Source organism: Rhinolophus ferrumequinum, chromosome 10 (assembly GCF_004115265.2).
Source record: "Rhinolophus ferrumequinum isolate MPI-CBG mRhiFer1 chromosome 10, mRhiFer1_v1.p, whole genome shotgun sequence".
Taxonomy (NCBI): Eukaryota; Metazoa; Chordata; class Mammalia; order Chiroptera; family Rhinolophidae; genus Rhinolophus; species Rhinolophus ferrumequinum.
Window position 1 is genome coordinate 39,615,237 of NC_046293.1, and position 12,398 is coordinate 39,627,634.

Consider the following 12,398-nt stretch of genomic DNA (forward strand, 5'->3'; position numbering starts at 1 on the left):
AACTTCAGCAAAGAGATACCAAGCATAAAAAAAGGACATAGAAACCATAAACAATAACCAGTCAGAAGTGAAGAATGTAATAACTGAAATGAAGAAAGTACTAGAAGGAATCACCAGCAGACTAGATGAAGCACAGGATCAAATCAGTGATTTGGAAGATGAGATAGCAGTAAATATTGAATTAGAACAGCAAAAAGAAAAAAAGAATTTTAAGAAATGAGGATAGTTTAAGAGACCTCTGGAACAACATTAAGCATAACAACATTCGCATCATAGGGATACCAGAAGGAGAAGAAAAAAAGCAAAAGATTAAGAACCTAATTGAAGAAATAATGACTGAAAACTTTCCTAACCTGGTGAAGGAAACAGACATATAACTCCAAGAAGCATAGAATCCCAAACGAGATGAACCCAAACAGGCCCGCACCAAGTCACATTATAATGAAAATGGCAAAGGTTAAAGACAAAGAGAGAATCCTAAAAGCAGCAAGAGAAAGGCAACTAGTAACTTATAAGGGAGATCCCATAAGACTGTCAGTTGATTTCTCAATAGAAATTTTGCATGCCTGAAGGGATTGGCACAAAATATTCAACGTGATGAAAAGCAAGGACCTACAACCAAGATTACTCTACCCAGAAATCTATCATTTAGAATTGAAGGACAGATAACCTCTTCCAAGACAAGAAAAAGCTAAAGGAGTTCATCATCACCAATCCAGTATTACAAGGAATGTTTGAGGGACTTCTTTAAGATGGAAAAATAAAAATAAAAATTATGAATAACAAAATAGCAATAGCCATGTATCTATCAACAATTACCTTCAATGTAAATAGGTTAAATGCTCTGCTCAAAATACATAGCATGGCAAGAAAACAAGAGCCTTACATATAATGCCTACAAGAGACTCACTTCAGAATGAAAGACAAACACAAATGGAGTGTAAAGGGATGGAAAAAGATATTTCATGGGGGAAAAAAAAAAGCTGAGGTAGCAATACTTATACCAGATAAAACAAAGGATATAACAAGAAACAAAGGACCCAGTAATCCCACTTCAGAGTTTTTATCTGAAGAAACCCAAAATGCTACCTGGAGGGGATGTGTGCATCCATGTTAATTACAACATTGTTTACTATGGTCAAGATGTGAAGGCAGGCTGGGTGTCTGTCAATGGAAGAATAGTTAAAGGGGAGGTGGTACATACATATTGCTCATGCAGGGAAGGGAATGGGTGCTTGCCATCTGCAGCGGCATGGATGGACCTGGAGGGTACTGTGCTGAGTGGAGTGTCAGACAGAGAAAGACAGGTGCAATGAGATTTTGCTTATATGTGGACTCCAAAGAACAAAATAAAATAAAATCACAGATAGAGAGAACATTTTGATGGTTGCCAGATGGGAGGGGGGTTGGGAATGAGTGAAAAAGAGGAAGGGATTAAGAAGTACAAATTAGTTGTTACACAGTAATCATGGGGATATAGGGTATAGCATAAGGAATGTAGTCAATAATATTGTAATAACTAGGTATATAGTGTCAAGATGGGTACCTGATTTGGATAGGTGGGAGGTGGTTGGGGGCAGGGTGTGAATGACGAAGGGAGTAAGAAGTACAAACTGATACTTACAAAATAGTCATGGGGATGTAAAGCACAGGGAATGTAGTCAATAATGTGGTAACAACTATGTATAGTGCCAGGTTGAGTACTATTCAGGGGGATCAATTCTTAAATTATACAGATGTCTAACCACTATGCCGTACACCTGAAATTAATATAAAATAAAATTGAATGGCAAATGTAGTTGAAAATTTAAAAGGGGGGTAAAGGTGAAGGGAAATAAGAGGTCTAACTCTCCAAGTATAAAACAAATAAGTTATGGGATGTAATGTGCAGCATAGGGAATACAGTCAATATTGCGATAATGTGGTATGGTGTCAGATGGTTGATGGATTTATTGTGATCACTTTGTTAGGTATATAAATGTTGAATAACTATGGTGTATACCTGAAACTAATATAATATTGTACATTAGCTATATTTTAATAAAAATCTTTTTCAAAAAAGTGTAGTACAAGAATTCACCAAACTGATTAGCCTAACTGCTTAAAAACAGCACAGAATTCATAAGATACTTATTAGTTATAAGAGTTGTTGCTGAAGGTCTGCTTTAATATGCAGCTTTCATTAATGAATAATTTCCCCACACCTTCTCATTCTAAGCTTTACTTTAAAATCACAGAAAATAGCACAAATGAGTTATATTTGGAATTGTTACTCTAATTATTTCCAGTAAACATTCACTTGCAAAAATTGACACTTTTATTTCTTCATTTCCAGTTTGGATGCCTTTTCTTTCTTTCTCTTGCCTGACTGCCCTGGCAAGGACTTCTAGTACTGTACTGAGTAACAGGTGAGAATGAACATTATTGTCTTGTTCTTGATCTTAAGAGGAAAAGCTTTCAGTTTTCCATCACTGAGTATTTTAGCTAAGGGACGATAAATATTCAACATAATTTGGAGTTGCTAAAAAAAAATTATTTAAATGTTTTGCTAATTACTTGTTTTCCCGAAAATTAGACCGGGTCTTATATTAATTTTTGCTCCAAAAGACGCATTAGGTCGTATTTTCAGGGGATGTCTCATTTTTTTCATGTACAACAATCTAAATTTATTCAAATACAGTCATGTCATCTTCTTCTGGAACATCGTCATAATGTACTAAATGTGTCCATCTGGCGATGATCTTAACTGGGGCTTATTTTCGGGGAAACGGTATAATCTTCAACTTTGTTTACAGGTTTATAGACTTGAACCAACTGCTCAATCTTCATCACTCATTCATTTTTAATATGAAAAATATAAAATAAACCCAATCTCACAGTTATTTAGCTCCATCTGGAACAAAAGCAAATGTAACCAAGTGATATTTAAAGATAGCTATAACTTTCCTATAAAGAAGAAAAGCTTAAGTATAAGGAACTGCGGCTTATTTGGGGGTACATGATTGTAAAAGGACAAAGAATGTGTTCTATAATGTCTCATTTTATTTAGAGTCCATGTGTTCAGGACTGAGAGTGTTTTTTGTTCTCTGTTCTCTTGAAACAAAACCAAAAAAACCCTGCAAGACACCAAAAAATCCTACTCTTAATGCAAAGTAATTTCATTACTAAAGAAATACTTCAAAAGGGGTAAAAAAACTACATTAAGGAAATACTTGGATATTAAATCCAGGCATTGTTCTGTAAGGTAGTGCACAAATGGTAATCTCTATTTGGACACTGCTGACAAAGGGTGACTCCCTTTGGCTGGCTAAAAGTTGGCTAGAGCTCAAAACAGAAGGGGAAGCACTTAAGTACAGGGGGATGGAGAGACAGTTAAAGGTCTTAAGGCTCAGGTTTAAGTCATTTTAAAAAAATCAAAACTATGCATCTTGAACTCAAGCTCATGATTCAAAATTTTAAATTTTGAAGTAGAAGAGTTGCATATAAATTTACTTTCTTGGTAACTGAATTACAAACCCAAGATAGAAAAAAGACAAAATGTGTAACACAGACATCCTTACACCATTAAAAATTAGGTCTTAGTCATTCCTTTATAAAATTCAAAGTTTGTATTAAAGATTGTAAATTTTGTGTGCATTCATAAATTATTTATTATAAAAAGTCAGTGCTTTCTATCATAAAATGTATAAGTGTGATATTAGTCATCTAAGTTGAAAATCATCTAAGTTAGAATTTTGTAATTCTCACTAATATGGAGTTAAGCTTTTCCCAAGAGGTAGTCTGAAGTGTATAAATACTGCAGCAGAGAATTCACCTAAACATGTCATGTTTTCTTAAAGGCCAATGTATGCAAACAGTTTTAAAAAACTCATTTCACATATTTTGAAGTCTCAACTTTTAAAATATTTAGGCTGAAATATACATGCAGATATTATGAATACCCTAATAAAACAAGAAGGACTGCATAATAAAGTTAGACATCCTACTGGTGGCACCCCAGGCACAAGCTGAAGTGCATCATAGGTAGGTAGGTCAGGGCAGTGTTCTCTGCAATGGAAAAGCAACACTTGACGAGATCAAAACTCTTAACAAATCTCAATATGCTTCACTGTCTATCATCCGAAGGGGGGGTCGGAATTTTAATGCTTTGATTGAGAAAATCTGACCCTGCTATTCAAGGAATTTCAGCTGGAAACCTTTCTATTTAAAATGAAAATCAATGGCAAAGCAGGATTTTGCTTTGAAGAAATTCCTTTCATAGTTTTAATGGGACAGATTAATTCCATTAAAATTCTTAATGTGGTATTTAATAAACATGGAAACAATTAAAATCACATATAAGTAATTTTTAAAATTATTTTTAAAGATACGTTAGTTATAATCCTGAGAGAAAATAGTTCTAAATTATTGTGTTTCTTCCCATTTAAAAAAACCAAACATACAAAAAACCTGAAATTTGACTGAACTGCCTGACATGCAGATTCAAAGAACCAATATTCAATCTAAAATATTTAAAATTCTAGTTCTCTTCAGTTAAAATTCCTTTTGAGAGATGTTCCATTAGTTCCTAGCCTATCTTCATTGAAAGTAATATCTGAAGAAATCAAAACCATAGAGAAGGCTCATTCATTACTTAGAATTCTCTGTATTCAAAAAAATCTTTCAAGTATGTTATGTCCCCTGTATAATCAGTTAATTTCACGGCTCTTAATGATAAACTGTGTATTTTAAACATTGATGCTTCTGTTATTTTCTGCAAAATACCATTCGACATAAGATTTACTGCCACGTAGTTTTATCCGTATTTCTCCTCTCCATTCTATTACTGTCCCACCTGCTTTCCAGAAAACTTTTTTTCCTTTAAAATCCAGTTGAAAAACTGTAACTTGTGACAGCCTATTCTCTAAAAGCCATGATTTTATATCTAGTCTTTTATTCTTGGTCTTTCTTGCTTACCTGGAATTTTTGTTTCCCCATTTCCTTAAATGATTTAAAGCATGGGAACTGGTTGATGATTCTTCTACTATCATTAAGTATTACAAAAGGAAAACTGATGTTGGCACACATATTCCAAATATAGTTTTTAATGGCACCTGAGTGATAGCTCCCTCTCATTATTTTTAATCCTTTATAGCTGAAAATTTTGTATCAACCCTTAAATAGTAAGAAAGTCAGAACAACACAATCTAATACAGAATCAATCATATTCAGGACACCTGAATGCAGATACTACTTTCATCCAGTTTTACAGGTTAACGGACATTGTTTAATATGATAATCCCTCAGATACGACATTATCTTGTTTTAATTACATAGCTGCCTCACACTTCTATTAAAGTTACCCTGTTGCCCAATCACCACATGTATAAAATATTCTACTTTGCTTTTTAATATTTTACAAACTGGTAATTTTCACCATCAGTAGTGGATCTTTTTATTACTCAGCCCCCCAGCCCCCGCTCCCAAAGCATACCAATATTCTAATGATCAGATTAGGAAATTTAGCATCTTTAAAAAAAATGTGCTTTCCTCTCCCTGTGTTAAGTGCCCACTCTACAATTTGTGAATACCTCTGTAATATATTATAGCACCTATGTACCTTCCTCTGTAAGAATTCACCTTAGTCTTCCAAGACACTGCCTTGAACAGTTAAAAAAGTCCATAGCCAGAGTTTAAAGAAAAGCAGTTATCTTCCTAAGACCAAATTATTGGATAAGTGGTCTTGTCATTATGGCTTAACATTAATATGGCTATAGCATGGGAATCCATCTGTTTTCCTTTATTAACAATGTGACCTGATCACAATTTTTTAAAGTCTAGACTAAGTTTTCCATATGTATTCCGTATTTTATTCTGACATCATATATGTTAAAAACAAAAGAACGCAAACATTTGCACTTATCAATGCCTTTCTCTTTAGCTGTGGTTTGACTTCTTTCCTTCAGTCTCTTCACTGTCTGATTTCGATGTGGCCCATTGCTGTGAAAACATCAGAACGGATCATCTTCAAAGCAATACTCCAGTTGGGCTTATTCACTGATTAGCTGCATAATTTCTTCTAGGACATTTGTAACAGACACAACATATATAGGATTTCAGTTTGGGGGTTTTTGTTCTTTTTTTTTCTAGGTATGATTCCTGCTCTCATTCATATTTTCTTTTCTTTGAATATATTGCACAATACTTTATTAAAAAAGGTTTTATGTCTCAGGCAAAAAGTTTTTGTCCTTCACTCGGGAGGTGCTAATGCGTATTATTTTCTAAAAGAGGTAAGTGGTTGTCTGTGTGGCCATCCTCAAAGGGGATCTAGGGAGAAAAAGACCAAAGCATTAGTTTTATTCCTTACACTATTTCCTCTAAACACAATGCTTTCCTTTGGGCAATTTCTTGCTGGATACCAAAATATACGATTTAAACAATGACACTAGGACTTAGAGAACAGTACCACTCGTACTATGCCACTTACAGAACTGATGGGTTTGTAGGATCCAATTCTGAAACGACAGTAAATTATTTCAACTATAAATTTTCCAATTCCATGTAACATGCCTACAATAAAAAATATTTTAATTAAATTATGCTTTTAATGGAATTATGCCCTAATTGGCTATATAAGAATATAAAACTAAACTAATTACAATAGAATAGATTAAGGAAGGAAAGAAAGCAATTTGCTTTACTCACTTCCACAGTTATAAAAAAAACACAAGAGAGTTTAATTTTCAAACAAATGGATTTCTTTTCAAAATCACAGTCACATAATTCATGACCTTGATACAGCAATCTTTTCAAGAGTCCTGAATACATCTCACACCATTTAAAAAAATATATAATACCAGCACCCCAGCACCACAAATTTAAATCCATTTAAATGAAGCAGTGACAAAGACTTTCATTAAAAAAAGTCATTCATCTAAAAAATATAATTCAAAATATATAAACTACCCAGGTCCATGTAATAACGAATAGGGGTTGGGGATAAAGAATGAACTATTTCCTTTATCTATTGTATTTAACTCTCAAATTTTCATGATTACAGTTCTGCAAGTTATTTTTGAGAGAACCCCATAATCTCAGGGCAAAAGGCCAAAATCATAAATACACCTACTGAAAAATATAGTTTTGCATACCATATAGTTCAAAGTAGCATGATTTTACATATTGTAGAGTTAAAAATACATTCAAGAAAAAAGGAAACTTACATTCAAATGTCTACTATTTCTAGGCATGTTCTCATCTAACCCTATAACACATTTGCAAGTTAGATATTAGTCCCATTTTTATAGATGAGAAAATTTCAGCAAAGGTGGGTGACCTGTATATAAGATTATTATTCCATAAATGACACAACTTGGATTCACTTCTAGGATCTTTCTAGCTCACAAAGTAATCTCCCTTAAATAGCTGAATGCAGTGAACTTAGCTATGCTTAATGCTTAATCAATATAATTTTGGAGGTTTGGAATTAAGTCTAAAAAAAAAGTTCTTTATATAACAAAACATGAAAATGTTTATATTTCTTGCTCTTTTTAAGTAAAAACATCTTAATTTCAGTATCAGCAACACTTTGAGAAATTATACAAAAAATAAAAAGAAATGAATCTTAACCTGTTGTTGAAAAGATTCCTCCAACGATACCACAGAGTCTTACAAAAAACTGCCAGAATGGCATGTGTTCCTCAGTAACTGTCACCATAAGAGAACTGAGATCATATTTCATAAATATCCCAGAGACTCCGTGGCTGCCTGCAGCATGGTTAATGACACGTTCCTATAGGAAGGCAAAAGGAAGGGGAGAGAGAGGAAGAGAAAAATAGGGTTCTTGTCATCTGGTTCCTTACATACATACAGTCAATATGAAGTCCTACAGCCCTACCCGATGAGAGGGACATGCAAATCTCTTTATGAATTGTGCTACTATATCAAGCTGTTACGAGACAATCAGATTATTCTGCATTCTTTGTGTGATTTAGCTTTTAAAGCAATCAAGAGAACAGAATTGTTTTTTCCTATTTTCTCAAAAAGATCACTTTACCTACAAATTTTCTATTGAACTCAAGAGCTTACGACTGCATGGCACATTCATTGATGAAATCAATAAAAACTAAGTTCACATTTTGACATACGTTTTATGATATTTCTTTGCTAAGAAATTACAAAATAATCTTATTTACTTCCTGTCATTTCAAATAACCAGATTTAAAACAATTTCACTTCCTGTTTTTCATTTTAAACTAGATGAGATACAATACAGGAAGAAAACATAATGCATTAACTTGAAAGATATCAAATTGGCAGTTACAAAACAGTCAAGGGGATGTAAAGTACAGCATAGAGAATATAGTCTGTAATACTGTAGTAACTATGTGTGGTGCCAGATGGTGCTAGAGTAACCGGGGAATCACTTCATAAATTATATAAATGTCTAACCACTATGCTGTACACCTGAATCTAATATAAAATAATACTGAATGTCAACTGTTAATTGGAAAATGAAAAAAAAAAGATCAATATTTGAACTATTGGTTCAGTTTTTAAAGAATTTTTTTTCTTGTAAAGAATGTAACTAAAATTATTAACCCACACAGTGTGTACACTGAGAAAACATTCTATTTCATTCAATCCTGTTTACACTTCAAAATTCAAGTTTCCAAACTTTCTAATAAATTTCTGTTATAGCTCCAAACAACTACGTTACCACAGTGCTTTGTTAGGACTTTTATGTCAGGTCCTACCTATTTTTACTAAGCTATAGCAAACTTCAAACTTTAGGAATACAAATTACAAGGGAAATCAAAACAATTTTACGTGGGGCATTACAAAACCCCTTTCTCTAGTAGCACAACAGTGCCTTATGAACCCATTATTCAAGTGTCCAATAAACTGACTTCATCATAAAGCTCTGGTATGTTCAATCACGCCAAAATTATAAATATACTGTCACAACCTACATGGGTGAAAGCTGTTTCAGGGATCAGGGTGTTTACATCACAAGAGACAAATAATGATTCCCTCTGGGTTCCAGGACCAACAAAGGTAGCCCTTCCCATCCCTGCCCCCTTCATCCTCCACTTGACCAACTCACTCCATTTTTATTTTACGTGAAACGGAACTATTTAGCCACCCTATCAGCACAAACACACCCCAAAATGGTCAAATGCTCTGGGATTCTATTTGTTTTGTTTTTATTTAAAATGTATCTTGGAGATAATTTCATCAATATACAAATATCTTTCTTTCAAAGTTGCATGTTCCTCCATTGTGTGGATGTACCATTTGGGTTGTTTCTAGTCTTCTACTATTACAAATAACAACACAATGAATAGTCTCATACACACATAATTTTTGTATTTTTTCACTGAATCTTTCGATGCAACTTCTAGAAGTGGGATTTCTGGGTCAAAGGGTAAATGCATATGTCATTTTGCAGATATTGCCAAACTCCCTTCCATAGAGACTACCATTTTACAATTCCGTAGCAATATGCCTGTGTTCCCCAAAACCTGGCCACTGTGTAGACTCTGAGGTTCAGGTGGTGCCGATATTACTGAGAAATGGTATCCTATAGAAATGCAGAAAAGCACAATATATACTGTATACACTTTACCTAGCCTCTCTCTCTTTCTGTATGTGAAAATACATCACACACACACACGCAGTTACACACACTTGATTTTTCCCCTTAATCATCTGAAAAGTTATAAACACATGACACTTCACCCCTAATACCTTCAGTAATTTCCTATGAATAAGGAAAATTCAACCATTATTAAGGACATAGTCATTAGAAGTTATAAGACTATCAAAAGAAAACTCCATATGGAGAAAAGCAAAATTTTAAAAGCACTTAAATTTTGCCTTAGAATTCTTCTGGACACTAGTATTTGAATATTCACCATTCCTAAACACAATAATAAGAAAACATGACCTTAGAGTAGATGAGAAATCTGTTAAACTGTCCAATTCCCAAACTCTGATCCTCAATTTGTTTATGAGGCCACTCCACCCTGAGGCTGCAGAACTTTTGTCCCCTCAGTCAGATGAATACAAAGCAAAATAGGAAGGCAAACCCTCAAAATCTGTTCTGTGAGTCAATATACATGCATGCCCAAGGGTAGGTACATTAATTAAAAAATAAATAACAACACAGAAATCAGAAAAATCTGCTGGCAGGTAAGAACTGCTTGTACCAATACATGAGAAAACATATTACAAAATTAAGATATTAAGAGTAATACCATCATAATTTAATAATTCTGATTTAATTAAATATAAAACCTTCGAGATTTAAAAAATTTACTTCCTTTCCTACCCTGGAACATACTAATACCTGTTTCTGATATTTTATTGGCTTAAAATAAAATGTTAATGCATTTGAAAACTTGTACAAATTTTAAATGGGGAAGGGAACCAACTGAAACTACAAACTTATTTTGTAGCAGGACTATAAAATGCTAAAAAACGATCATTTTATCAGTTAGATTCAAACTTACCCTTTCTGTCACAGAAAACTGATGGGTGTCTGCTGAAATTTTATATGTATGTAGTTTTGTTGGCACAACTGTAATAAAATACTGAAACATCTGGTTGTCTAAAATAAAAACAAAATGTGTTTGTTTTTTTAATCCACTAGCAGTAAAACTACTGCCAAATAGATACTCCTATTAAATACACTTATGAAGTATATTCATACTTGGTAAAACAAGTTCTCAGTAAGCATAAAATAGTCACACACACACACACACACACACACACACAAACTCCTCTTTTATAAGATGTTAAGAAAGGTTAATTAGTGACTCAGATACTTTTATAATCATTATCATCCTTTTATCAGATATGGAAAAGTAGCATTTCTTTATAATACAAAAACGAACATGATTAAAATTATACTACGTATTAACTACCACAAGACACATTTTCAGAGCCTACTAGTATCTTAAGATATGTAAATAAACCAAAATTGAATTAGACAATCTTTGAATAAATATGAGGAAGTCAAAACACGCAGAAAGATTATCGAAGAAACTAATTAATGATGGCTAAGGTTACTGTGTAATCAAAAGGATCATATTTATACAGTCAGGAATTTCTAAATTTAATACAAGTCATAAATACCAGTATATTACCAATTATTAATTAATTTTAAACAATTAACAGTTCACATAATACAAAATGCTAATTATCTAAGTCTATATTCTAAAAAATTTAGAATGAGATATATCTATCTATAGTTACAACTAGATAAGTACTAGGGCTCTCATTATGTTTCGCCTGAAAACAGATGTACTTCACACCACATGGTAATAATTATCTTTGAAAGTTGTGTACATGAATAAATGCATCGATTTTAAATGTATGGTTCGATATATTTTAACAAATGTATTCATCCACATGATCACCACAATAATCAAAATACAGAGCATTTTCATCACCTCAAAAGCTTCCTTTGTACCCCTCTGCAGTCAATCCCCTCTATCTCTGGCCCTGGGCCAACCACTAATCTACCTTCTATTGTCACAGATTAGAATTTCATACATGTGGAAGCATACAGTGTATCTAGCTTTTATTGCTCAGCATGAATGACTTTTTATTTCCGTCAATCCGATATCTCTGTCTCTTGTCTTTGTAATTCAGAATGGGGGAGGGAAGGGTAAAACTGTAGATAGGAGGAAGACAGGTATGAGTAGGGGTTTCTTTTAACACTAACATTAAATGAGTTTATAATACAATAAAGCAAAGCCTGTTTCAACTTCACCACTTCTTATTGTTCCTACTATTTGTACCACTTATAAATTTCAAAACCACAGTTTTTGCCAAGTGCTTCCATTATTAATTCCAACTTAATATCCTAAATATTATCACAGACAACATTAGGGCGAAAGGGAATGAACTTTGTCCACAACCAATAGATGGCCCATCAGTTGTGGATGGCCCTCAGGTGTACGTTGTTCTCTGATGTAAGGGGAACTGTTCTATTTGTGCTCAGTTTTGAGGTGCTTTACAAATAAACCCTATCATGTCATTGTGAGGTGAAAGTACTAAGAGAAAAAAGGTGTTCAGGTATTGTTTACGAAAAAAAGATGAAACAGAATAGTAAGGCAACAATGATGCTGTACACATGGGTAGGATAATCAGACTCGGGGGCAAAATGAAGGACGAAGGCGACCTCACCATGAGGAGAGACATGCCAATGCAATGAGTAATAACCACCAAGGGTCAAAGAAACATGCCAGGAAAAACTGGGAGCCATTTAAGCTGTGGCCAGAGAATTACTGAAAACCTATTTGTCTAATGTTAATTCAAGAAAGGGCTATAAATTTGTTAAATAATTTAGTTAGCAGGCAGGGGGTGGGGGTGCGGAATGGAGTTGAAATTTTGTTGCAAGCCACAAATTG

At 33.6% G+C, this 12,398-nt stretch overlaps 2 protein-coding genes across 4 annotated transcripts in view; one reads left to right on the forward strand and one right to left on the reverse strand.

Moving 5' to 3' along the window:
• The window catches only part of FAR2 (fatty acyl-CoA reductase 2), a 136,079-nt gene extending 131,655 nt beyond the window's left edge, over positions 1 to 4,424 (forward strand). The window contains exon 13 of the transcript XR_004424113.1: positions 2,336 to 4,424. The gene's annotated coding sequence lies outside the window, so the exon portion shown is untranslated. The remainder of the gene's footprint in view (positions 1 to 2,335) is intronic.
• Positions 4,425 to 5,758: 1,334 nt separating this feature from the next.
• Positions 5,759 to 12,398, reverse strand: part of ERGIC2 (ERGIC and golgi 2) — a 35,545-nt gene continuing 28,905 nt past the window's right edge. For all 3 annotated transcript variants that reach the window (XM_033116797.1, XM_033116798.1, XM_033116800.1), the window contains 4 exons: positions 10,494 to 10,591; positions 7,609 to 7,771; positions 6,467 to 6,549; positions 5,759 to 6,306 (listed from right to left, as the gene is read on the reverse strand). In XM_033116797.1, coding sequence (XP_032972688.1) covers positions 6,244 to 6,306; positions 6,467 to 6,549; positions 7,609 to 7,771; positions 10,494 to 10,591 — 407 coding nt within the window. In that variant the 3' untranslated portion in view covers positions 5,759 to 6,243. The remainder of the gene's footprint in view (positions 6,307 to 6,466; positions 6,550 to 7,608; positions 7,772 to 10,493; positions 10,592 to 12,398) is intronic.